The sequence below is a fragment of the Exophiala viscosa genome (assembly GCF_022695815.1).
Source record: "Exophiala viscosa unplaced genomic scaffold EDD37scaffold_15, whole genome shotgun sequence".
In the NCBI taxonomy this organism is placed as follows: domain Eukaryota; kingdom Fungi; phylum Ascomycota; class Eurotiomycetes; order Chaetothyriales; family Herpotrichiellaceae; genus Exophiala; species Exophiala viscosa.
The window spans coordinates 463,165-488,653 of record NW_026944367.1 but is presented as its reverse complement, the minus strand read 5'-3'; the positions used below and the strand labels follow the sequence as shown (position 1 = coordinate 488,653).

Sequence of the window (25,489 nt, the reverse complement as noted above, 5' to 3'; positions counted from 1 at the left end):
TACATACTCATGAAGCGTTTTGCTGGTGTCGTTGGCAAGTGACTTGTCTGCTTTGCCGTATATGTCTTGTTCGTTCCTGGTTTTGCGATGGATTCGGGTCTGGACCACGCTGACGTTGGGCGTGGACTGTGCTGAGCTTGGCTTGAATAGTGCCTCGTCCATAAGGATAATCCCGGACGGACAGTGGACCATGGAAATTTCAAGCGTCATTGATGTGTACTCGACGAGGTAAGTCCAGTCCTGAATTCCAGAAATTGTCCTTGGCCTTTGCCTGGTTTCCTGCCCTGACGAGTGGTAACATCTGACAAGTCCACTCCGGCTCCATTATCGACACATCTACCATGTACCTCTGCTGCATCTTCGTTCTGGTAAACCATAGAAACACCAGCATGAGGCGGCTTCTCGATATGAATGTGATCCATTCGCGGTCTATTCGTGTCCCAACCATTGATGTGCACCAACGACCTCATGCAGTCCTTTGTGTATCGTGTGCTGCATGACATGCGTGAATTGAAATGTATCTTCAGTGGCATATCCTGCGCTCTAGATGGGGGTAATGGCGTATGCAGCGTCGCTCAACAGTATGGTCCATTCCAGACACCATCTTCAATTTGGCGCTTGATTGCCCACAGCGTACAGGGGCCAGTTGTGAGATTGATACTGCTGGGAGCGTACCTACCTCCCACACTGTTCATTGTCCAGTGTGTTCTAGGTTATTTGCGAGCCAGCCAGCCCGTGGCAGGACGTCGTTTGTCTCCAGTACGCTCGAAACAAATTCCTCGGTCCAATTTGGCCTGCAGGAACTGGCAAGAATGCCTCTCCTCCGTACTTGCGGCAGCGAGTATCCTGGGATGACAGCTTCGCATGCACTTCCAGACTGGCAAATTCAAGCACGGCAGCAATACCAGTCCAGGTCGGCGTCTTTACAGGATCTACCAGCAATATTCTGCCGAATAAGTGGATCGTAGAGTGGCTGATGAGCAGTTATGCGGTCCTTGTACTGTCGAAATTCGATAGCTTCGTGATTCCTGCGAGGTTGCGATGATCTGAGTAGGTATGCGGCAGATTCAAGTTGATGTCGTGGCGTCTCCGGACGGTCTCGGTCAATACCTGCGCCAGGTCTGCACCTGTAATATTCAAGCCCTTGGAAGAAGGGCTCTCCCACATCCTTGTCATTGTTGCCTGTACGGTCACTTGTTACCTAGTTTGATGTCGTCGTGGACGGTGGAGGGTACAAGCTTCGCGATCTCAAGACTTTCATACCTGGTATCAAGCTGTTGTAGTGCGGCCATGTAGTACAATCGGCATTGTGCATTGGGTGTCAGCCCAGTAGGGCCGCCGATGGTAGATGGATGCAGTGGGTGTTGAAGGGTGGTGATGGTGGGGTTGCCTGGGAGTCATTGTGTCGACGCGAGTGCTGCGGCCAGACAGTCCTGTGATGCCTGGAAGCAATTGTCATGTTCACCATGCTGTATTCAGACTCCGACCTCTTGGTCTCCCGTGGTCAGTACCGCTGGTTGTGCTCATGACTGGGTGTGCACATGGCTGGTCCTAGGTTGTGTCAGTGAAAGTGAGGTTGAATTGACATCAGACTTGAATATATTTATTCGGACTTGGCAAGTGGCTGACAACCACCAAGTCCCAACCACCATCACTGCAACACAACCATGGAACTGCCTGCGACCGAAGCATTGATGTCTAGATTGCAAGACAGCAGTTTACTATTTCAATGGTAATCCTTACAAGCCACACGAGCACGTGCCTGAATTATAATGTGACCAACAACAAGTAAATCAACGACCAAGGCAAGGGTATGCCAAAGCATACATCGATGGGACGCACACGGTTGTGCATAAAGCATTTCTAATCTATGATTCCAGCACATGGATGACCAGTGACATGTCTACGAAGCCAGAGATACATCACACATCTCGAATGCCGTCGGATGCAGGCACAGTAGTCCACCACTTAGGATGCCAACTGGGCCACTGACACAATCACAACTAACCCAAGCCGGCCCTGGTGGTCTTGACAACATGCTTGATAGCCTCGAGGCCACCTTTGTTGCCAACGGCGCCGATACCCATGCCACTGGTCCAGCCCATCTTTTCCAGCAACAGCCGACCCTTGTTATTAGAGCCAAGTTCTGGAGCCGACGCACCAACAACCTCACCATTCATGTAAGTCGCACCAGACATCGTGCCACCACCCCCCTTGCGTGCTCTTACAGCACCTTGAGTTCGAGGAGCGTTGGCACCGCGGTAGGCACCACCAGCCTGTTTGGGGAAGAACTTCTTTGTGTTCATCAAGGCATCGATCTCCCACACCGTGTCCACAGTATAATGTGGAGTATGAGGACCCTTGGTCAACACAGGGAACCGTCCAATCCCTTTTCCCTCCTTGCCCTCGGAGTGCGACTTCAATTTCAGAGCCTTTGCGAGACGGTGGACCGAGGCCCGTAGAACCGACTCCATTGGCGCCAACCTGAGCACCTCGAGCTCCTGCACCAAGAACTGTCTGATCTCGGCCTTGATTGCAGCTGGGTGACTTCGCTCCGACGAGTCAAGCATTGCAGCCTCTCGGGCCTCCTGCTTGTCCTGCTTCCTGGCAGCTTTCTTTTCCCTGTCCTTGCTCCAGGTGCTGTGAAGATGCTCTGCAAGTTCCTCGTCGTCCAATCCCCAATTCAGCGGATCCGATTTCCTTCCCCGCTTCTTGGGCTTGAGACTGGGTCGGTCGAAATCCATAATGTCAAATGCGCCGTAGGGATCTTGTTCGAGAGCATCGGCAAATGCCTCAGCAGGTGGGAAACTATCCCGTAGACGTCGGTTGCGCTTCGACTTGCCACGACTTGAGAGGTGGCTCTTCGTGGAGAAAGGGATGAACTCATCACCAGCAGTGAACTCATCCACGACAATGTCGTCATCCCCATTGCCAACGTCGCCGTCAAACAAGAGCAACTCATCACCACCCATGCCTAGCTCTTCCTGCTTGGCTAGCGCACGTGCAATCTGCTCATCGGTCATGCGGGAGGCATGAGCCAAGATACGAGCATTTTCATCATCCTCCGATTCAATATCCTCGACCAAGTCATCAAGAGCTTCGTCGCTTCCAGACTCGTTGTCACTGTCCTCGCTCGTCTCCTGGATATCGAAGGCTTGGATCTCTTCGAATATTCGAATTTCCTCAACGGCAGAGTCTGACTGCAAGTTGGCCTTCAACACCCATCGGGCCTCGCCAACTTCCTGTCCTTCTGCAGTCACAAGGTACTGTGCGCCACTCTCACGGACTCGGTGTCGTAAAACCTGGCTGATCTCACCCATTTCCTCATCAGTGGTGCTCAAATCATCAAAGTCTTCCAAGTCCGCCGAATCCCAGTCAATGGCCTGGTCAGGTTTTGGAGACTTAGGTTGTTGGGCAGACAAGCGTTGTATCTGGACCTTCACGTTGGCTTCAGCAGTGCCGTCGAAGAACCTGAAGTGCTCATTTCTCTTGCCAGCCGGCTTTCCGCCTTCGTCCTCGTCGTCGTCCTCCTCACTGTCATCGTTCATCGCAAGGTTGGCGATGTAATCATTCATAATCGCTTCTTCCTCATCTCTCTTGTTTGTCGATCGTAGTCGTAGCTTTCCTCGCCGATCCATTTTCTTGCTTCGTAATGATATAGGCTTGAACTTGCGTGACGGAGACGTAACGTCGTTCTGTGGAGCAGCATCGGATTGTTCGGTGGTCTGGAAGTCAGCACTATCATCCAGAGGCTCCTGGGCGGGAGGTGACAGGTTTCTCGGTGGACCTTTGATTGTGCGAGCACGACTCTGACCAGCATTCTGTCGACCAGCAAACAATATTTCTTCTCCCGAAGAGTCCGATGATACGGAGACTCTTCTGGGTTGCGTGTCTTTTGGAGGTAGAGCAGCTGTAGGTGCAGGTGCAGGTGCAGGACTGGGGGTCTGAGCACTGGCAGCCTCCGTGTTGCCATCTTGCTCGTCCGTATGCTGTGGTTGTTCCTCAACGTGGTCGTCGACCCTGGCTTTTAACTGTTCCGGCCGAGGATCTTCGGAAGGTAGGTCGCCTCTTTCTTGCTCGGTATCATCTTGTTTCTCCTCATCATCAAGCTCATCCCGAACCAAACTGCCGGCACTGACAAAAGCCACGGTTTGATCTCTTAACCTGGTCGTACCCCAACCCGATGCGTGGCGCTCAGTGTTCCTGGCTTCTTGGCTCATACTGAACATGCCGTTGCGACCATGGGGAGAGCCTGAGTCCGAGAAGTCTTGCCAGTCTTGTAAGAGTGCTCGATGTCGAAGGCGCGGATCAAGGTCAGGGACTAGAAGAGGTCAATTTGCTGGTCCATCTGCCGTGTGTGCAATCTGCAATACCTTTGAGAGAAGCACTAGACTGTCTCTGAGACCACTTTGGGCTTTTCTGTGCTCCATTGCCTTTCTTTCCTCGGGCTCGAGCGCGTTCTCGCGCCCCCATGGTGGGGGTTAATGTGTCCAGTACCTGTTAGAACTCGCAATTGACGACTCTGACGTAGTATAATGAGGAAGGACAACTGATTGAACCAATATTGGCGAACAGATACCTTATACAGCAATTTGAGCTGTGTGGTTTGAAGATGTTGTTGCCACTGTTAAGACATTGAATTCACGTTATGAGATGAGTGTGTCGGGTTGAAACTCAGAAGCACTTTCTGCGCGTGAATCAATGACGATCCCGCACCAGTCATTTCGCCGCATCTGGCAGCCTCGAACGCATCATTGGCAACACCCCCCTGCAAGGCTGACCACCGGACCTGATGCCTGCGACTGCGGCAAACATAGCACTCAACCTCCATCTTTATTCCAGACGATATTGATCAACAGCACACCGACGGCATACGTTGTATAGGGTTACCAGCGAATCGCGGCAACACACCGTCCTTCCCGACCGATCCTCCATCTTGCCCCCCCCTCGCACTTCAACGCCCTGGAAGCCATCCGTGCTCTGTATACAACTCGTCACAATCCACAATCTCAAGACCTCCGCCATTCTTATCGCATCCGACAAGACTGGCCAAGTAAAGAGGATAAGCAGAACACCCATCGTGTAGACGAGTCCGACAGCCGAAATCCATACCGGCCTCTCACAGCCCTTGGGTTGCTGAATGCCCTCTCCTCCAGCATTCAAACCCTCCCTATCCAGGGCGTCATGAATGGGGTTGACTACAAGCGCTTCGTGCGCTATTTCTACGACCCTCCCCCGAAATATGATGACATGTCTGGGACGTCAATATGGCTCCTGGGGAAAGAATATAAGCCTACACCGCCTAAGCCGGTAACTACAACAGACCATGACGATGTGGTTGAAGTTGAATCGTCCACAGACTCCCACGATCCATCGGACACAACTGCATCTACTACAGCAGACACTCAATCCCAACCACCTCAAAACACCGGCAGTTTCGATGATGCTCAGCATGTTACAGGAGATAACTTGCCTTCGTTGTCGAATGACCCGTCCGATGGGGGCTGGCCACACCCATTCTTAGACGACTTCGAGTCGCGGATATGGATGACTTACCGCTCCAACTTCACTCCAATAGCACGTTCACAAGATCCCTCTTCGAGTGTCGGCCTGTCATTCTCTGTCCGGCTTCGTAATCTGACCGAGCGAGAAGGCTTCAGCAGTGATACTGGCTGGGGTTGTATGATCAGATCTGGACAATCTCTTCTTGCGAACGCCCTGGTCATGCTCCAGCTAGGGCGCGATTGGAGGCGGCCTCATCACATCACCACAGACACTCTTTCTGAAACCACCAAAAGCGAGGCTTCAATTCTCTCCCTGTTCTCCGACTCGCCTGACGCACCCTTCTCCATCCACCGATTTGTCCAACATGGTGCATCCGCCTGTGGAAAACATCCAGGCCAATGGTTTGGTCCTTCAGCGACCGCATCATGCATCAAGGAGCTCTCCGCAGAATGTGCTGCCGCAGGACTTCGTGTCTACGTTACGCCCTCCGCATCGGAAGTCTACGAAGATCGGTTTCGGTCGATCGCTGCAACGAACCCTACGGATCCTACACTCAAACCAACGCTGATACTGCTGGGAATCAGACTGGGCCTTGACAGGATTACGCCAGTCTATCATGAAGCCTTAAAGAGCGCACTCACGTACCCGCAATCAATTGGAATAGCAGGTGGCCGGCCCTCTTCTTCGCACTACTTCGTTGGCTGTCAAGGCGACCAGTTCTTCTACCTCGACCCACACGAGACGCGACCTGCTCTACCCCATCACGATAATGCTTCGGATTACACGGAGGAGGAGATCACTACTTGCCATACGCGCCGTCTGAGGGGTTTGCGCATCAGCGAGATGGACCCAAGCATGCTCATCGGATTTTTGATCAAGGACGAGGCAGATTGGAAGGACTGGAAGCGCAGACTTAAGGAGGTTAAGGGCAAGGCAATCGTCAGTGTCTTTGACAAGGAACCGCCCATTCCTGGAGAGACGAAGGAACGCAAGGAGGCTGTCGACGAAGTTGAGACATTTGACGATGAGGATGAAGACAATGATGCTGTTACAGTCACAGGCACGGAAGAGCAGGCCGAAAACAAGGGCACGAGTCAAGGTGAAGATGAACCGGTGCGGGTGGAACATAACAAGGATGTCCCGTTGGAGGTGGCTTGAGATTATAATGATTTCTTATGATGAATGGCGGTATGGCGGTATGGCGGTATGGCGTTTTGGGTGGATTGCATCGGGGTTTGATACCGCTGCTCTTATACCATGATAACATGAAACATCCGTACTGGTTCGCAGTGTCCACTCGTATCAGATCACAAACCAAGCCAGATTCAAGTCATAATCCAGACTATCCGTAGCTGCTGCACGCCCTGATGCTGTTGTCAAAACGTACCGGCTCTAGCATACACTGATACCGTTGTCGTGGTTGCCTGTGCTTGCTGTCCCAGCCACGCCCATGACAGTCTCATCGCGTGTTTACAGTACATGCCTTGTCTAGCGCGTCCGTGGGTCAGAGCGCGTACCAAACATTGCTGAACTCACCTTCGAATTCCAATACGGAAGACACTCTAGGATGTGTTCAATGCAAAAGGAAGATTCATTTCATGCTTTGAATTTTGTTTTCTGTACCTCAATCTCAGTTTGGATTCCCAAGCTGAAATCTTGATATTTCATGCTCTGGCTCTTGGTAGTAATTGTACAGTGATTTGGTTCACCATGTCCATGATGAAAAGCCAACAAAGCCCGTAAAGCATGATTTGATCTTGATGAGCAAGCAATTTCAAAGCCTGACACAGCTCATCATCATTGATCCCCGATTCTGATTCCCATGAAGCATCGTGAAGTGTTGCAAAAACCCGTTCAACACCGTTGTTCCATTGTGCCACAACCCCATTGCAGTAAAGAAACACGCAAAACCCAAGACCCAAGCATCCTCATGCAACTTATGAAACCATCTATTTGCTCTGGGAAGAGTACTTGGTGACGGCCTTTGTGCCCTCAGAGACGGCGTGCTTGGCCAGCTCACCAGGCAGGATGAGTCTGACGGAGGTTTGGATTTCTCGGGATGAGATGGTGGACTTCTTGTTGTAGGCAGCAAGCTTGGAAGCCTCAGTGGCGACACGCTCGAAGATGTCTGAAAAGCAAATTAGTATTTGGGGGAGAGAGATCGATTGGCGCATGCGACTTACCGTTGACGAATGAGTTCAAGATGGACATAGCACGGTTGGAGATACCGGTGTCTGGGTGAACCTGCTTGAGGACTGCGATGACGCGTCAGTAATGAAATTCGAAGTGAGATGCGCTTGAGTTGCAAACGCGTCAATGAGGTTCAAACTCACCCTTGTAGATGTATGAAGAGTAGGTTTCCTTTCGCGTCTTTCCACGCTTCTTCTTGTCACCTGATGGTGCCGCTGCGGTCTTCTTGCCAGCCTCCTTCTTCTCGGCGGCAGGCGCCTTGCCAGCTGGGGCCTTGCCTCCAGTGGTGGGCTTCTTCTCAGCAGCTTTGGGAGCCATTTCTGATTTTGGATTGGAAAAAAGGTGAGTGTGGTTTGAAGAGATGAATTGGATTGATGAAGATGTACGAGCGTGATGCAAGTAGACAGATGTGGGATGGATGGAGAAGGAAAAGAAGTGGAAGTCGCGAAGTGCGGATGATGGCGACTCTTATACCAGGCGCAAGTGCAGGAGGAGAAGGCGGGTTGATGCGAAGTGCGAAGGAGGGAAGACAGCGCGCACGGGTTGATCCTGGGTAACGAGATTGCGCGATTAATGTGTGTATTGTCTAGTCGTCGTTTTTGATCACTTTTGAACCAGTCAGAGTGCAGGATCAAAGATCTTGGCGGAAAGATATGGTCACAGTCTGTAATTTAGCGCAGTATTGTAAAACGCCTTGGAAAAGTCGTTTTTGATCATTCCCCTCCCTGCCTTCTCATTGGCCGCGACAGCTTCTTGTTGATCCAAACTCATGCTTCCGTCGTCACTCCCTCCCCTTTGATTCTCTCCCGGAGGTTGATCTGGAGGCGCGACTTTGCTTGCCCACTGCCCGCATCGCCGCCTGCCCTTATCCTTTATAACTGCTTTGCTTCCCACCCTCATCAACGCTTTCCCTTTTCTCCTTTTTTCATCCATCGTCAACCCAGCTTTCCATCGCATTCATCTCTCACGTCCATTGAGACTTCATCTCACACAACACTTCCACTTTTTCAAAAACCAAACTCACAAACCTCATTCAAAATGACTGGCGGCAAATCTGGCGGCAAGGCCTCTGGCTCCAAGAACGCTCAATCGTAAGTCTTCCATCATTTGCGACCCATCTCATGTGATCGCATTGGCTATGCGACGCGTCTTCCATCCAAATACTAACCTCTACTGCAGCCGATCCTCGAAGGCCGGTCTCGCTTTCCCTGTCGGTCGTGTCCACCGTCTCTTGAGAAAGGGCAACTACGCTCAGCGTGTCGGTGCCGGTGCTCCCGTCTACCTCGCTGCTGTCTTGGAATACCTGGCTGCTGAAATCCTCGAGTTGGCTGGCAACGCCGCTCGTGACAACAAGAAGACCCGTATCATCCCCCGTCATCTCCAGCTCGCCATCCGCAACGATGAGGAGTTGAACAAGCTGTTGGGTCACGTCACAATCGCCCAAGGTGGTGTCCTGCCCAACATTCACCAGAGTACGTTTCACATCATCTTTCATCACAAGACAGTCACTAACGTTGCACTTCAGACCTCCTGCCAAAGAAGACCGCCAAGGGCAAGGCCGCAGGTAGCCAAGAGATATAAACATGTCTTTTCTGGTTTCTGGCTTGGTTTACATGGGAGTTTCATGACAATGTGATCACACGGGGTTCTGGGGTTGGGCTGGCCGGGTCAATTGGCCTTTTCAGAATTTGCTTTCACGGTTATGGTTGTACATTATGCCCATGCATGCCTATCATCATCATGAACATGGATAGGAATGCGAAAGGGGCATGAGAAATGTGCTGGCAAGGCGAGTCAATGAGCTTTGCAACGAAAGCTGTGTTGATGAAGAGCAAATTCATGATCCACAGACAATGGCAAATCATCACCAAACATTTTGTTCGTTTCCTATTGTGCTTGCAAGACTCCTGAGTCTTTCTCCCAGTTTAGGTGAAGCATCGCGTAATCAGGTCAAAACATTGCGGAAGCGCGTGTCAGCGGCCGTAATGTAGTTCCACTAGTGCGAGCGTTGCGCGGCAAGATCAGTCCTTTCCAAACAGTACAAGAACCTGGACATTGAGGATTCGAATTGACGGATTGTTCAGGCAGCAAGTCCAGAAACGTCAAAGCTGACAGAAGGCAACGCTCTGGGAAGAGCTCTGCGCAAAGAACCAGATCACAGGGTGATCAAGTAAGGCCTTTCCATTGCCTCAGGGTCTGCATCAAAAGGCCTGATCCACTAATGACAATATGTACAATGCTAAACTTCGATATGCGCATGGATCCTCATAACCTCTTTACAAACTCTCTGGATGGTGGTGGCAGATCTGGCGCCGGGAGGTTTCTCTCGAATTTGGAACCTGAGAAGTAGAGTCAGACTTGTTAAGAGATGTGGCCCTCAATATCTTGTGAAAGCTGTACGAACCTCCTGGAGCCGTTGGTGGTCTATATGGATCAGGGTGCTTCCATTTTGCTAATAATTTCTCCGTCTCCGTGAATAGTACCTAGCATCAACATGTCAGATCTCATTCTGGTTATACAGGTCCGTATAGCGATCATCGTACTCTTTGGTGTCTTGGGTCGGTTACGCTTCTGTTGGCATCGAAGAGGGAACGGATGTAGACTGCTTGTCCACGCCAGAGACTTCGCTGCACGGCCCAGTCAAGAGCTAGCCTCAATGAGCGTCGGTAAAGAGACCTATATCAAAGTATCAGTCCTGGTTCTGAGCAGCAACTGCCTAGGGATAGCATTACCGGACGGTCTTGACGTGAGGAGAGATGGTCGACATGGCTGGAGGACAAAGGCGCACCGAGGCGCACTTGTAGACGAGAACCTCCTCAATGCAGAGACCGGGTACCCGCCAGTCAAACTGCACTCGTCTGCTCTCTACGTCGGAAGGTGTTGTGGTCTGTCGAGCAATAGCTGTTCTCTGCGTAATGGCAGCACGTCGATTGGAAGTGCTAAGGCAATAGGTTCATTTGCTTTGGGCTTGGCATCGGAAGCTCTCCAGGTTGGCGGAAGCCCTTTTCGCTTCCGGGCATGGAACGGCTGCGTTTCGCTGCGCGACTTTCAATTCTGTCGTATGCCCAGGCCAGTCACAGCTCCCCAGAAGCTTTCCAAGTTGGGGATCGAGGACTCTCATTTTCTCGACTTTCACGATCCATAAGCCCCAGCATTGAGAAGGCGTTTGTGAGGCCTTCAATCTCTTTTCTTGCTGTTAAAAGCTTGCGGGTTCCCGCGTCGTATGCTGGTACAATAAGCAAGCTCGCTCTTTGGAGCATCGATCGTCTTGTTTCCCTTCTGACGCAGCCGGTAACAATACTTGCGCAACATGGCTTCTCTTCGGCTTCGGCGAACGCCAGCTCTGAGCTCTGCCATTGCATCTCCTAGATACAGCTCTACCCTTCGAGTACGCTGCTACAGTGCCCTGAGGTCGAAACCCTCACCTCGGCAGTCATGCCTCATCAGCTCACATACTGCCGCCGGCTCCTCCTATGCTTCCCTTTCGCGATACCAGCAATTCAGCACTTCTCCCGTCCAGTATGCAGAGACCGTTGTCAAAGTGCCTCAGATGGCTGAGTCTATCTCGGAAGGCACGCTCAGCAGCTTCACCAAACAAGTGGGCGACTACGTTGAGCAGGACGAAGAGATCGCTTCAATCGAGACAGACAAGATCGACGTTTCAGTGAATGCGCCAGAAGCTGGCAAGATCACAGAGCTATTGGTCAGTGAAGGCGACACTGTCACGGTCGGACAGGAAATCGCAAAGATCGAGCCTGGTGAGGGCGGCGGCGGAGGTTCCAAAGAGGCCAGCCAAGAACCCAAAGAGCCAGCTTCTGAAGACCAGCCTACAAGTTCACAGCCAGAGGAACCCAAGGAGAAGAAGCCTAAGGAGGAACCTAAGGAGGAACCTAAGGAGGAACCAAAGAAGGAAGAGCCAGCACCGAAGAAGGAGGAGAAGCCGGCGCCACCTAAAGAAGAGAAGAAGCCTGCTTCTCCCAAAGAGGACAAGAAGGACAAGAAACCTGCCCAAGAAGAACCGAAAGGAATCGACTCGCCTTTCGGAAAGGGTACTAGGAACGAGAATAGAGTACGCGATCTTCCGCCTTTTCTCAAGCAAAAAGCTGACTGATCGATAGGTGAAAATGAACCGCATGCGTCTAAGGATTGCAGAACGTCTGAAGCAGTCTCAGAACACTGCAGCATCGCTGACAACCTTCAACGAAGTCGACATGTCCAATATCATGGAATTCCGCAAGCGATACAAGGACGAGATCCTGAAAAGTACCGGAGTCAAACTCGGCTTCATGAGTGCCTTCAGCAAAGCTGCTGTCCTTGCAATGAAGGATATTCCCACCGTCAACGCATCAATCGAAGGTCCCGGAGGCGGTGACACCATCGTCTACAGAGACTTTGTCGATATCAGTGTTGCAGTCGCAACGCCCAAGGGTCTTGTAACACCTGTTGTCCGTAATGCCGAGAGCATGAACATGATCGAAATCGAAAAGGCCATTGCAGAGCTAGGCAAGAAGGTATGTGACTCGTATGAGACTTGCTGTATCGCACACTGACCGAATAACAGGCTCGAGACGGGAAGTTGTCCATCGAAGATATGGCCGGCGGCACATTCACCATCAGCAACGGTGGTGTCTTCGGATCAATGATGGGAACCCCGATCATCAACCTACCTCAAACCGCAGTGCTCGGCCTGCACGCTACCAAGGAAAGACCTGTCGTGGTCGATGGCAAGATCGAAATCAGACCGGTAAGTTCGTCCCCGCATGAAACAAGTTCCAATGCTAAATCGCGAAGATGATGTACCTCGCCCTCACGTACGACCATCGTCTATTGGACGGTAGGGAAGCTGTCACATTCCTGGTGAAGATCAAGGTAAGCCCTTGAAAATTCCACTCCGGTACAGCACTGACAAGCGTTGCAGGAATACATAGAAGATCCGAGAAAGATGCTGCTTGCATAAACGCCTCTGGTTCTGATGCAGTAATCCGCAAAGCATACTTGTACAAAGATTTCAAAATAGCAGAAGCGTGTTTGTGTTCCTGAATGGCGATTTGGACAGTGAGTCGGCTGTGTTTCCACAGCGCGATCAAAGCATGGACAAGGTGCCTTCCGGACTGAGACTGTTGCCTTTCTTCTGTTTCTTGTTCAAGCTTGCTTTATCACATCTCGTATTCGACCTCCCAGTGAATGGCCATACCACCGTCTGTCAAGGTGGCCTTGGAGGTCGACTGCCTGCTAATGCTCATGACTTCCAGATCTAGCTGGCTGACTCCCTCGGGCGAAAATGATGGAAAGCAATGCTGGCAGGCATGTTTGGTTCGTTGTGTCCTATTGAGTCGCAATGATCTACCAGTGACAGCCGACGCGGGAATCTATGAGGATGCTTCTTCTCCGGTGGACCGGAAAGCTGGCACTGGCTTTCGGCTAGCAAGAAGACGAGTAACGTTGTTCACGACGCACTCCGGAGGCTCAAGGGGTCCCATCTCGTCGCCGGACCCAGCATTGGGTGCGGTCGTATCACACACCTTGGCGCGAACGAGATATTTGCTTCTCGCTCCCAGTTTGCGCCTTTCTTCGAATCATCTTCTATTGGATCCTCTCTTTGTCGTCTTGGTTTGTTGCGCCGAGACTTACACATAGCTCCGCAAGTTCACGTGTGCGCTTGGAAAGCAAAAGATATCGCAATTCTACAGCGTCCTCAAGGACTTAGCACTTCTCCTGTCCGCCTCGGTAGCGTCCTGTCGTGGTACCACTCCTCTACCTGTTGACAGATCGGCGGACTGACGTGACTTAGACTTACGACACCAAAGAACTGATGGAAAGCACAAACGGCACAGCCGGCACGACCAACACACGGGCAGAGCAAGAATGTTATCACCACACCACGCTCGTCGATCTTCCAGACGAGTTAGTCCTAAACGTTGCGAGCTTTCTGGACAAGGAGTCTCAGCTCTTGCTAAGCCTCTCTTGCAAACAACTTCATTCTCTTCTCAACACCTTCGTCGACTTGGCTATACACGACAGAGCAACGAAAGTGCGCTTCCTTCAACGCCTTCAACTCGACCATCCGGAATATCTGACATGCCGATCATGCGGCTTTCTATATCTGTGGCGCAGAATGCAGACCTCCCAGTACGATTGTCCGCGTGCCAGCCAACACCAACATGCCGACACACTGTTGTCTTACAGACGCTTGGTCCGGGCAGGTGACACTGATTACACCTTTCTGTCACGCAACATTGTCGACCTGATTCTCCAGGCGTACGAGCATGGACCTACCAACGGCTTACCTTTGTCTTTCTTCAACTCTAGCGGTAAGGATCGCCACGGCATTTCGCGCACCAACGAGGCTCGATTGATAGACGGCCAGCTTATACTTGTCAGTCGATTGGAGCTGGAGGGGCGAGAAGGAATGGCAGCTATGGCACGTTTCTTCGATATGGAGCTATGCCTGCACTATCGTTTCAATCCTGGCAAAGACAACATGTTCCGGGCTGTTGCGAAGGCTGTTACAGATGTCGAAGGCTCGAAGAAAAGGAAGCCACAAATACTATTGAGACCGTTCAAATGTTATTACTGCGAAACTGACCATAGGTTACAAGTGGACAAGGACGCTGAGAAACAGATCACGATTGTTCTGAATGTTTGGAGAAACTACGGCCGACGACACTCGAACATGCCATCGAATGAGCAGCACTTCCACAGATATCCCGTGTTCAAGCTCGATGCCAAATCAGTGTCGAAGAGGGATGTGCGAGCGGTCTTTGAGTCTGCTTCGCAATGATTCCATTTCTCTGCTTCAATGAGCTTCGGGCAGCGGTCAGGTCCAACGACGGTTAGATAGGAGTGCTGTGGTATGGTTGTACTCCCGGGTCAACGATGCAAATTACTGCAATCATATGTCTGTTCTGTGTGCTTTGCATCATCAGTACCTGTGCACTTGGGCGGAATGTGCGCCGCAATCACAATGCAAGGGGATTGAGATATTCATCGCGTTCAAAAGGGCGCCGACCTGCGGCACAACAGGCTAGGAACATGGAAATAACGTCAGGCCTACGGTTACAATGCGATTTCCCTTCCGTGTAGCCTTCTTCTGTCTTTGCTCGCTCTTACTGTGCCTCTACAGCCTCAACACATTACACTTTTCTCATGAGCTTGCGCGAGATCCCAAGCACACAAACAGCAAGGAGTATGCATATGTCTTCTACGCGACCAACAATGTCTACGCGTGTTCCGCCATGATCAACGCCCACCGGCTCCGCAATCTCTTCCACACCCGCCATCCCATATACCTGCTGGTGTCCAAGGACGTCTCCGTGACATACAAAACAGCGTTTCGCGAACGGTACGACGTGACGGTCATCGAGCACGAACCGCCGCCAATCTCTCCGAGCCCAACTGGCTCCAATTACTATCACGCCGTGATGCTCAAGTTGATCAGTTTCAAGCTGCACCGCTGGGCACCGCACGTAAAACGCATCATTGTCATGGACGCGGACCAATTACTCCTGCGTTCTCTCGATGACTTGTTCACCAGGGTGCCAGAGGACATCGGAATCTCAGCGGCGCGTGCGTACTGGGCTCGCGAAGACTCGATAGCGTCGACAGCGATGATGATGATTTCGCCCTCCGAGTCGTTGTGGAACAGAGTGGATGCCGCGCTAGCCAGTCTCAGCGCCGACACATATGATATGGACTTGATCAATACTGAGTTCAAGGGCGAGATATTACTTCTGCCGCCACAGTTCCTCGCATTGAACAGTCACTGGGAAACAGGCATGGTGCCGAGATGGTCTGACTACAAGCAGGAATCTGCCGTGTATGACGCTGGCGTCATCGACCCTTTGACCTCCATCTTCCATGACGACGTGTACAGCTTGCACTTCACGGCGTTGGGAAAGCCTTGGTCTTTTACCGTCCGGAGCGTGCACAAACTCAGACCGAAAGCTCATCCGCTGTTTGCGGAGCAGTTCCTCTTGTGGCGAACGGCAGCTAAACATGTTTGTCCAGCTCTTAGGGCGGAAGAGAAAGGTGCACTTGACGTCGTGGGGAAGAAGTACTTCTATGGTGCTCCGGATTTGGATCAGGACATGGTGGTTGATCAGGGGAGTAAGGTCTCGGACTATTTCTTGGATGTAATATGAAGCTTTTGCGAGATTCCGAGATCTGCCCACAACGCCGGAAGGCTTGCAGAGACACAAGACTTGCGGCAGAGTAATGGCCTTTTCGCTCTTCTCGCCGGCAGAAATAGAACTCATGCTGTGCAGCTCAAGGAGAATTCACAACCTGCTGTTCTATAATTCCAACTCTTTGTCAGACAGCTTGCGTCCGTTGGACTGACTGCTCGACCTGTGCTGTGCCATATCTTAACGAATCCAAAGCTCTGTTGTCTCAAATGTTTCCGAAAAGAGCTTCACCTTCCATGACACCATGCACGTATGCATCACCGACAAGTAGCCTCGGTTGAATGCCAGTGTCAGGCATGATTGTGCCTGTCCGTCTTAACAGAAAGGGAACTGGGCACCCATGGATGATCCACACCTCATCGCCCTCGTTTGCACACTCTGGCACAAGACCTATCCAGCCGCCTTCAAGGACGGCAAACTTCCGCCCGTTGCACACGGACGTCGTTTGCTTGGACACAACGGCGAGGACCGGGTTGGCAGAATCTAAGTAGCGTATCGGCGCACCCTCTGCCACTTGATCGAGGTGCGCCTGCAATTTTCGAAGAGCATCGTGCGGATTCTCGATCAACGCTTTTCCTTCCCTCGCCTTGTTACCGGCATACTGACCATTTCCTAATGTTGTCCAGGCAAAGGCTTCTGGTAGGTCGGAATACCGGCCAGTTGCTGCTATCACACCTTCACTTTTGAATACCAGATTCTGGGCCTCACGAATCCAATCTAGTTTTGTGCGAGACATAATTTGGACACCTTGTTGCCATGTTTTAGCACCACTTACATTTAGAACACCAGTCATAGCCTTGATGCCGTCTAGGATTGTTGCATTCACGATCATGGTGTCTGCGTTGACCCCGTCACCAGTCGGAGCTAAAACCCGCCGGAAAGTCGTCCGTCCGTTAGCATGATATGGCTTGGCTGGTACAATACGCAAATCAGCGAATAAAGTATTGGACTGCGTCGTACTTGTTTTGTGCCATCCAGTCTACGACCCAGGAAGGTGCTGCATCTGAATCAACTCCTGACAGTACCAGTCTCCGGTGCAAACCCGCAAGGTCCAGGAAATGGTGGCCGAGGCCGAGTTCCACCAAGTGGATGGTGAAACGCTGATAGAAAGTTCCGACGCTTAGGCTGTAGTCGGGTAAGAACGGCGAAATACCTGCGGCTGGCTTTTCGTCAATCAGAGTCAACGGCCCGATGATCTTGTCTCTCGGGTCGGAGACATCGAAGTCTTTTGCATGCATCACCGCAAGGAGCGGGGCGTAATGCGTGCGAGCACATGCATTCCACTGCGATAGTCTTCTGATCTTGTCATAGTTTAGAAAGCCGACAGTTGCTGCGAAGCTTGGGAAAGATTCTGTAGGAATCGTCAGTTGAAGGCGTTTGATCACTTGCACCACCGTCCAACATTGCTTCCATGGGACCATGAAAATTCCTAGGCACAGCCTGGCTCTGCGGGCCATGATAATCTCTTGGACAGTCCATGTCCGAGTCCACCATGGTGATTCGAATAGTCGCAAGAGATCGATCCAAGGAGGATCGCCCATAGCAGGCAGACCAAAGCGCTCTAATATCCTCTCCGTTGTGATTTCGTCCCTGCCTTGGGTGCTTTGCAGCTCTCTCATGAGGCCCGCCTCCTGCTCGGCAACGTCGAGCAATTGGCACAAATTGTATCCCTCAGACCATCCGGTCACTGGAGCGTCTCCAAGATCGACCCGAACGGTCTGAGCAGACTCATAAATTTGCCGCATAAGTGAAAGTTGCTGACTCCGTTCGGACGTATCCTTCTGGTTAACGCAGATTGCATCCGCCCAGAGGTACTCTTGCTTCTCGCTATCTTCAGCTTGCCGGTAACGTTGCAGTGCTGCATGTAGAGATTTGCCAATGTTCATGCGCCGGCCATTGCAGAGAAGGCTGTGATCGAATAGTGGCTGACCCCAGCAGTATGACAGTGCGTCGTACGCTGGGATATTCGGGATGTTGCAAACTATCAATTCACATTCCAGGACGTCGGCCCGGTAGATAGCCCGGTTCACACGCAGGAGACGAATTGTCCCCGCTTCGGAATTGATTGAATCATACTCGTAAGGTGGAAACGGGGGGTCTTGTGATTCAAGCCAGGTTTCATCTCGCGGTCCTCGGTTGCCCTTCGTTGGAACACCCTTGATCTGGTCCCCGAAATCGACCTCTGCTCCAAACACCAGTTCCAGGTCGTTCGACAGGCTTTCACAGATGCCTTCGCAATGCTCGTGTATTGTGCAAGCATTGGAGAATAGTTTTTCTTCGGTCAGTGATGATATTATGCTAAAGGCGTTGCGTAGGACATCGTCCGTCGGAGCATGTCTTGCCATGGTGCGATCATTGCCTGGCACAGTGCAGCCTTTTTCAGGGGCAGAGGCTCCAGGCCATTGCCATATCTCGGTACAGCTTCAGGTGCCCTTATTGACCACGAGGTGTCGCTGCGGTCTTATGCAAAGTCGTGATCTCACGGTTTTCTGTCTACAGCTGGCTGTGGCTGAGCCTGTCTGCCAAGTCCCGCCAACGCAAGAGAGACGCACGGCAAGGCAGACGGACTGACCCTGATCCATCACCGTGTAGGACCGCGGGCTGGACATGATAGTGAAGCATGCAGCAGTATTGTCAAGTTCAGAGTGACCTCAGGTGTCGATCGTGGGAAGACTTTTGGGCTGAAGTCTCTAACTGGGCAAGTCCGTTATCGATGCTGACATCGAGGCTGGTCCACAGCCAACATTGTCTATGTTCATCCCTTCGGGTAAGTGCATTATTCCCCATCCGATCAGTGGTGATTTCCCATGCTGGATACTCAAGAGGGACTTGTCACCGTGCAAGGTTGTCTGAGCGTGGTCTTGACAACCCGTGTTGTCATTCTTGCCCTTTAGGGTGGACATCTAAAGTCGTGGGAGGTGTATATTTATTCTCCAAAACTGTTCAATCCACACTCCAAGAGAGGGTCAAGGCACACACCTTATCATACAAGTCAACAAACTCCTAGTAGCAGGTCCTGCAGGAGAACATGACCTTTAGTTCCCCGGCCCTCCCACTGCCAGATGCAAGAATGGCATAGCAGTCAGAGAAAAGGAAAAGCAGACCAGACCTCGAGCATCTGGACATTGACCTGAGCATCAAGCATCTCGCAGAACCAGAACGAGACAGTGCTGTATTGCATCTACTCGTATCGTAATCTGAACAAGTGATCAAACCCTGATGTCACAGCACACTGCACTCTAGCTCCATTCAACGAAGCTTCTCAGCTGTGATCTTTACTGGAATCGTGTGATCCACAAGCTCCTTGAGCCGTTGATTCATACAGAAAAACCATCACGACTCCTGCCCACATATATCCTGTCTGTCTTTCGTTCTTTATAATCCAACAAATGCAGATATCATACAATCCATGAAATCCATGAATCAGTCGGCCCGTGATGCCATGCCCATCTAAGCCCCCGATGCCAGCGTATGCCGCTCCCTCCTATATTGTACACCGCCCTCATTCCTCCCGATACACAGCCCACCCATGACCCTCACCAAACCATGCCCTTGCCAATGCCGCTCCACTCTCGGTAGGCTGACTGAAAGCCACCTGCAGAGGTTCAATTTCCATACCATAAATGAATTGATGCATGACGCATTCCAAAAGGTTGTTGGCAATGCCTTTGTGCCGGAACGCCCGGCTCGTCCAGATCCGGCTAACACCAACCACCGCCGGGTACGTCTCCTCTGAGATGCTGATGCTCGACGACGGGCCCGAAGATGTTGGGCTGGCCACTGGCGTTGGGATCTGAGGCCTAACGTGCATTTGAGTCGAGTCTTCGTCATGCACTTCTGTGGCTGCCGGTGTTGCAGGAGCAATGGGCTTGAAATGATCGTTCAAAGCCAAAGTCTCGCTGGTAGCCGTCTCAATCGGAAGGACCCGGTGAGCTTTGGTGATTCGCTCTGCCAAACAGACGCCCACGCATTTTTCGTCGATGATATGCAGGAAAACCTTGTATCGGTCACATTTTCGGCCCTCGTCTTTCTCGCCCTCCAAGGCCCGTTGGCTCCACAATTCCTCCTCTTTGATCTCGACACTACCGAGCTCTTTACTGACGATTGATAGAAGTTTCTGAACGGTCCTTCGTGCGGGCAGAGAAAGCTTTCTGTCCACCACGACCACACTACCGGGGATTTGTGGCACTTGATAGCACCAGCGCATTGCCGATTTTAGGAACGGTTTCCCGAGTTCAATACCAGAACTGTCACGATGATGAAACATATCGTGCAGCTGTGCATCCTCGGATAATGTGGGCATGTAGGACATTTGACACTGTGCGCAAGTTGTGGGGGCCAGAGGTTGGCCTAGATCGAGGACTGTCTGCACCAGATTTTGTTTAGGTGCAGATGGTCGCGTGGCACCTGTGGCCAGCTGCACTCCTGCATCTCGACCGGCAGACGCGTCTCGGACCAAAGGTTGTGTGCCCTGCGCGCGTGTGCTGTTGTTGAAGATCTCGGACAGAGGCTCCGAGTCGTGACGCGTGTTGTTTTCGGCACCCAACAAGCCAGCAACTTGGGCATCGCGCTTCCTTTTCGCGTTTTTGAGGTCCTTCTTTTCCTTCTTGGACTTGTCCATGAACGAGAATGTAGGTTTCCGCGCCTTCACGTTGGGTGGCGTGAGCTGTAGCGTTGGCGGAGGTGATGAAGGGGGCGTGATGGTGCTGCCTACGTCGTCTTCTCGGGACTCTGCCGAGAAGACTGTGCTGTTCTTCCGCGAGGGCGATGAGGATAGTGCAGCAACACTGGTTTCGCGAATGGCGCGTTCGAGGCTGTCTTCAAGATCGATTGACTTGGTCGTCATATTCTCGTTGTAACCACCCGAGGTGAACGAATGCGCGTTCCATGCATCTTCGAGACGCTGGCGCTTTGGCGGACGATAGTCTTCACCATCCCAAGCGCGTCGGACATTGCGGCTGTAAGTACGCATGAAGAGGCCCCTGACACGAAAAGTATTGTTAGCGAGGTTGGCTCTCGAGGCAAGGGTCATTGACATAGGTCGGGGGAAGCGTGCGGAAACATACCCTTTGTGACTGTTTGTAACAGTGTAAGGATACACGACAGATGGCATCGTCGCGTCGTGAAGTCGACGTCAATTGATGGTGAATGTGGAGGAATGTAAGTGAATAATAAAGTAAGGGTGCAGCAGAAATGTTTGGAACCGAGTGGGAACGCGTCTGCTGCAGTGGTGCAGTTTGTAGGTGGGAATGGAGGTGTTAGTTTTAGCGGGCGACGGCCACGACACGATGCGAGCCGGGGGGGGTTTGTGAAAGGAGGAAAGCTTGGGCCGCTTTCTTTCTCGGCAACGGCCAACAATGAATGATGAGGCTTCGCTTTGAGGTTGGGGCGCCCTTGGCACCTCCAGAGTCCAGGAAAGCGAACCGTTTAAGGGGGGCTAGGTGCTTCCGGCTTCGGGCCTTCGGGTGATTCTTTTGGCTTTGGGGCGGCTTCGCGGCTGTTGGCTTCTCTTCTGCCCTACAGCCTCCCGAGAGAAGAAGCGTGGTGCCCGGCTTTTTTAGGGTTGGCTTTCGTCTGTCACCTGTGCTGCAGGCTGACCAGTGACCAGGGGTTGGAATGGAGAAGAAAGAGGCGTTGAAAGTGTGTTGAGAGTAGGACCGTTCGGTTTTCCTGGGGTTGATGGACAGGGTTAGAGACAGTCGTCAACCTTCGAGTCCACTGTTTCCCTCATAAAGAGTGCCGAGATTCTTGATTCCGTTTGTGACGATTTGACTCTGGGTTGAACACAAAAGAAGACCTCGGCGGGTTTATGAATTTTGCTCGAAATGGCTGGCTCGATCGATCGGATGGTGACCGGTTTTTGAAATCAAATGATGTGAGAACTCGCCCCAAAGGAAAGGCTATCGCGATCACTATTTGAACTCTGAAGGTAGAGAATGGATGGCTATCGATCCTTTGATTCGGAGATGGAGTGACAAAGTTTGGGAAGTGGCACGATGATTCATCCGCCTTCTGCTCGTGATGCTCTTCAAGGGTGTTTACTGTTGAGTCGAAGTGCTTATACAAAGCTGTTCTCGGCCTATTTCTCTTTGCTTCTGGCTGGTATTCAAGCTCCACAAAATCCTGTTGCCCTCTCAGACGTCTCATGCCTCGTGTTGGCCTTGCGCGCACTGCCTCTTTGTATGGCCACGTCCAAGGGAGGTTAGGCTCTGAGTCCTGCCGCCTAAATTCGTCTCAGGTCCAATCCGAGCTCGTCACCCTAGGTCTAGCGAAGGGCCTGTTATCGCAGCCTGCGCGAATCACGAGACGTCAAATTCATCATGCTCCCAGCGCCCCCCTGCTCCGAGGAAAGCATACTCTCGCCACCAGTGCTCCTGTTTGCCCAGCACTCTTCTAGCAGAATCCCTGGGGCCGGATCGAGATCATGATCGCCAATGGAAACCCTGGCTAATCCGTCCCTGGAGGATCCGACTAACCTTGCCGAAAAGCATCCTTTCCGCCAATTGCTTGGTCTGTTGACGAATCAACCACACGCAGTGCTGTGAAATGCCCGCGGTTGTGCATATGCCTGAGTACGGGTTGAGAAAGGGGAGGATGGAAGGGCAGAACTCCGGCGATCAGGGAATGCATTGAGACAGGCATCCTCGGAAGGATTCAGCTTACTACTCGTACGAACTACAGTCCTGCTCGTATACCTGAGACTCCCCCATATGCTCTTTTCTTATTTGCTGGGGAAGCAGAAAGAGACCTTTCAGCAGCTCTGCCCTCTCGATGCCGGTGCCGCATCTCTTGCTTGCCAGGCAGATCTCGAGTGATGAGCTCGACTAGCAAAGCTGATGGATTGGCAACTTGAGGCGTCTGTGACAACAAATCATACAATGTGCTACATCATATGTCCCCAGTGATTGTGTTGCTCAATGGGAAAATGCGACCAATTGCGCCCATGCTACCCGACGATTCCTGTGACACGTCAGTGACTCGATAGCCAACCAACAGACTCCGACGATGAGCCGCTGTTTGATTGACTGGAGCCGGTGATGTCAAGCAGGGCACGAGAGCCTGACGACATTCTCTGCGAAACAAGTTGGAATCTGTATCCAATGTTGACAGGACACCGGATGCGGCATCATCACTTGTGGAGCTTGATACTACTATATTGCTGTCTCGTGGTGAAGGCTGGCCAGGACGAATCATGAGCGTGGTGGTCACACACCAGTGTTATTAACCCGCAACATGAACACGTCCTGATTGTTTGCCTCGATCAGAGGCTTCTTCAATATGCGTGCTGGCGAGCTGGAAACCGAAGATCGAAAGTAGAATAACTAGACGGAAAACACGGCATCACTTGCGTAATGGCGAGAACTCCAACCCGCAACGGAGACGGGTCGCCGTCCAGCGCCCTGACTTCCAGCCACAACAATGTCAGGTAGACAGAGCTTGAACGAGGAAATGTGAAGCGCGTGATGTGGTTTGGACAAGGTCATCAACCACACTTCGCGAAGATCTTTATATTTTCTAGGCCACACGACCAGCTTCAAACACATGCTATGCCACATTCATTTGCAGATGTGCTGCCGAATTCAACCGGCATCATTCGAGAATAAGCTCTGGAGCTGTTCTGGTCCGATAGCCGCATTTCCGAGGTGGCCGTCAGAGTGACAGTGCAGTTCCTCACTCATCAGTATGTGAACACAAATCTCGGATTCTCATCGCCCAATTCAGCAATCTCCTCCTCGGTTTTACCGGCCAGGATTGAGTCCTCTTTGCCAGCCTGCCGCCTCTTGTTTCGGTTGAAAAAGTACAACGACATTATTGTATAGATGATCGCTGCAACAGCCGCCATGGACAGCGAGACAGCATGGCCACGGATGAATCGAGGAGCTTCATTGCTCTTGTAAAGGTAAGCACTCATTATGCCAGCAGCATTACCGACTGTAAGTTGTATTCCTGCCGTTCATAGAGTGAATCAAAGCTGGTCCTATTGAAAGGGGAGTACTAACCTGAGCCGGTGATCCTCTTCCCATACCGAGGGTTGTTGGTAGGGAGCCAGGCGAGTGGAATGCCCACAACGACATAGAGTCCTGCGAATCGTCCGTAAGCTCTAGCAGTAAAAACAGGGACAAAGCTGAAGGATTGCGCCTCAAAGGCTCAGTGTCTCAAGAAGAAGAATCCCTTACCCATGGCGACAAGAAAACATCCGAAGTAGCGCACGCCGGAACTCACGTCGCTCATAAGAATGATATAGCCAACAATGGTCACCAGGCAAAGAGGCACCACGGCCAAACCACGTCGCTGATATCGGTCCGAGAAGTAAGCGACGGTGAGGTAGGTGATGGCACCCAATGCATAACATGGCACAGTAAGCGCCTGAACCTCGGCGGTCGACCAGTTGCCCAATCCTTTGATGATTGTAGGGAGGAAGGTGCTGTACCCATATAGCACGGTGTCTGCTCCCCATTGCCCACAGCCGAACGCCCAGACCTTCCAATCCTTGAGGGCTTTGTAGACGTCTTCCTTGTGCTGCAGATCGGCAGAGGCTGTATGGCCGATGTGGCGCCTTTTTTGGACGACCATCAACGCCCGTTCTTCTGGAGAGAGGTAGTACGCTGTCTCTGGCTCATCAGCAAGCCAGAAGTAGACGGCAATACCCAGGACGAAAGTCGGGAGTCCCTCAATGATCAGAATCCATCTCCAGCCAGAATAACCGCATGTGCCGTCCATGAACCCTATGCCGTACGCCAGGAGTCCTCCGACAGAACCGGCAATGGCCGCGGAAACAAAGAGGTAGCCGACTCTCAACGCCAGCTGTTGCTTGGTATAAAAGAGGGTCAAGTATATGGTCATGCCTGGCATGGTACATTGTCAGCTTCTCCCTTCTTGCAACTATCAGATTTATATGCATACCGGGAAAGAGGCCGGCTTCTAGTGCCCCCAGAATGAGGCGACAGGCGATCAGACCTCCATAACTCTGGACCAGTCCAGTCAGAGTTGCGACGATGGCCCAGCATATCGTGATCAAACTTATCCAACGAGAAGGTCGCAGCTTTTTGAGGACGAGGTTGCTGGGTGTTTCGCAGAGGATGTATGTCACGAATAGTAGGCTGACGGCGGTCGAATACTGCGTGTCTCTTATGCCCAAATCTGCCTCCATGCCATATAGTTTGGCGTTGCCGATATTGACACGGTCAAGGAAGGAGAACAGGTACAATAGCATGGTTGGTGGAATGATGTATAAATCGAGCTTGCGGAGTAGACGGGCTTCAGCGGCATGATCTATCACAGGTAGCTGCTCCTCGTAGCCGTGGCCTGTCGGTGTGTTGAAAGCGGAAGGATTGTCTGCATGGCTTGCAATAGTCTTCTCATCCATGGAAAAGTCCCCTCGCATTGCAGGACTGGAGTCATTGCCGGTAGTCATTGTGATCTGACACTGTTCGCCTCCAAACCCAAAGTCGGCGTCGACGTCAATCTCAATACCTGATCAAGAATGACCGTGTAATCAAAGTAACCTACTGGATTGATGGACTATCGAGCTGTATGGGACGAAGAGAAGGGACAGGCTTAGAACACGAGGAGGGAACCACATTTACCTTTTGTTCAGCCAGGCGAATCGC

At 51.8% G+C, this 25,489-nt stretch overlaps 11 protein-coding genes across 11 annotated transcripts; 5 read left to right on the top strand and 6 right to left on the bottom strand.

The window, feature by feature from the left end:
• Positions 1-1,688: 1,688 nt before the first annotated feature.
• EDD37DRAFT_642575 (uncharacterized protein) lies at positions 1,689-4,708 on the bottom strand. The gene is made up of 2 exons (XM_062817375.1): positions 4,374-4,708; positions 1,689-4,321 (listed from the first exon to the last, which is right to left on the bottom strand). The coding sequence occupies exons 1-2, from the start codon at positions 4,471-4,473 to the stop codon at positions 2,004-2,006; spliced, it is 2,418 nt and encodes an 805-aa protein (XP_062665812.1). The 5' UTR covers positions 4,474-4,708; the 3' UTR covers positions 1,689-2,003.
• On the top strand, positions 4,709-7,075 carry EDD37DRAFT_642574 (autophagy-like protein 4). Its single transcript, XM_062817374.1, has one exon. The coding sequence runs from the start codon at positions 5,185-5,187 to the stop codon at positions 6,661-6,663; it is 1,479 nt and encodes a 492-aa protein (XP_062665811.1). The 5' UTR covers positions 4,709-5,184; the 3' UTR covers positions 6,664-7,075.
• Positions 7,076-8,221, bottom strand: EDD37DRAFT_642572 (histone H2B). Its single transcript, XM_062817373.1, has 3 exons — positions 7,839-8,221; positions 7,689-7,760; positions 7,076-7,633 (listed from the first exon to the last, which is right to left on the bottom strand). Exons 1-3 carry the CDS (start codon positions 8,011-8,013, stop codon positions 7,455-7,457), a joined length of 426 nt encoding a protein of 141 aa, XP_062665810.1. The 5' UTR covers positions 8,014-8,221; the 3' UTR covers positions 7,076-7,454.
• A 267-nt stretch (positions 8,222-8,488) lies between these two features.
• On the top strand, positions 8,489-9,569 carry EDD37DRAFT_642571 (putative histone H2A). Its single transcript, XM_062817372.1, has 3 exons — positions 8,489-8,786; positions 8,875-9,167; positions 9,221-9,569. The coding sequence occupies exons 1-3, from the start codon at positions 8,734-8,736 to the stop codon at positions 9,274-9,276; spliced, it is 402 nt and encodes a 133-aa protein (XP_062665809.1). The 5' UTR covers positions 8,489-8,733; the 3' UTR covers positions 9,277-9,569.
• On the bottom strand, positions 9,496-10,732 carry EDD37DRAFT_642564 (NADH dehydrogenase 1 beta subcomplex 9). Its single transcript, XM_062817371.1, has 4 exons — positions 10,428-10,732; positions 10,239-10,371; positions 10,100-10,178; positions 9,496-10,034 (listed from the first exon to the last, which is right to left on the bottom strand). The coding sequence occupies exons 1-4, from the start codon at positions 10,460-10,462 to the stop codon at positions 9,961-9,963; spliced, it is 321 nt and encodes a 106-aa protein (XP_062665808.1). The 5' UTR covers positions 10,463-10,732; the 3' UTR covers positions 9,496-9,960.
• Positions 10,733-11,005: 273 nt separating this feature from the next.
• On the top strand, positions 11,006-12,652 carry EDD37DRAFT_570605 (dihydrolipoyllysine-residue succinyltransferase, E2 component; the record flags this gene model as incomplete). Its single annotated transcript, XM_062814290.1, has 5 exons — positions 11,006-11,764; positions 11,814-12,206; positions 12,257-12,439; positions 12,487-12,564; positions 12,614-12,652. 5 exons carry the CDS (start codon positions 11,006-11,008, stop codon positions 12,650-12,652), a joined length of 1,452 nt encoding a protein of 483 aa, XP_062665807.1.
• A 767-nt stretch (positions 12,653-13,419) lies between these two features.
• EDD37DRAFT_197463 (uncharacterized protein) lies at positions 13,420-14,616 on the top strand. The gene has a single exon (XM_062810156.1). The coding sequence runs from the start codon at positions 13,508-13,510 to the stop codon at positions 14,474-14,476; it is 969 nt and encodes a 322-aa protein (XP_062665806.1). The 5' UTR covers positions 13,420-13,507; the 3' UTR covers positions 14,477-14,616.
• Positions 14,617-16,322, top strand: EDD37DRAFT_197552 (nucleotide-diphospho-sugar transferase). Its single transcript, XM_062810157.1, has one exon. The coding sequence runs from the start codon at positions 14,757-14,759 to the stop codon at positions 15,834-15,836; it is 1,080 nt and encodes a 359-aa protein (XP_062665805.1). The 5' UTR covers positions 14,617-14,756; the 3' UTR covers positions 15,837-16,322.
• On the bottom strand, positions 16,084-18,223 carry EDD37DRAFT_613620 (heterokaryon incompatibility protein-domain-containing protein; the record flags this gene model as incomplete). The annotated part of the gene is made up of 2 exons (XM_062815470.1): positions 16,084-16,857; positions 16,904-18,223. 2 exons carry the CDS (start codon positions 18,221-18,223, stop codon positions 16,084-16,086), a joined length of 2,094 nt encoding a protein of 697 aa, XP_062665804.1.
• A 1,157-nt stretch (positions 18,224-19,380) lies between these two features.
• EDD37DRAFT_570600 (N-acetyltransferase) lies at positions 19,381-20,991 on the bottom strand (the record flags this gene model as incomplete). Its single annotated transcript, XM_062814289.1, has 2 exons — positions 19,381-20,860; positions 20,945-20,991. The coding sequence occupies 2 exons, from the start codon at positions 20,989-20,991 to the stop codon at positions 19,381-19,383; spliced, it is 1,527 nt and encodes a 508-aa protein (XP_062665803.1).
• Positions 20,992-23,556: 2,565 nt separating this feature from the next.
• EDD37DRAFT_660103 (retrograde regulation protein 2) lies at positions 23,557-25,293 on the bottom strand (the record flags this gene model as incomplete). The annotated part of the gene is made up of 4 exons (XM_062819087.1): positions 23,557-23,825; positions 23,879-23,959; positions 24,056-24,724; positions 24,783-25,293. The coding sequence occupies 4 exons, from the start codon at positions 25,291-25,293 to the stop codon at positions 23,557-23,559; spliced, it is 1,530 nt and encodes a 509-aa protein (XP_062665802.1).
• Positions 25,294-25,489: the final 196 nt, after the last annotated feature.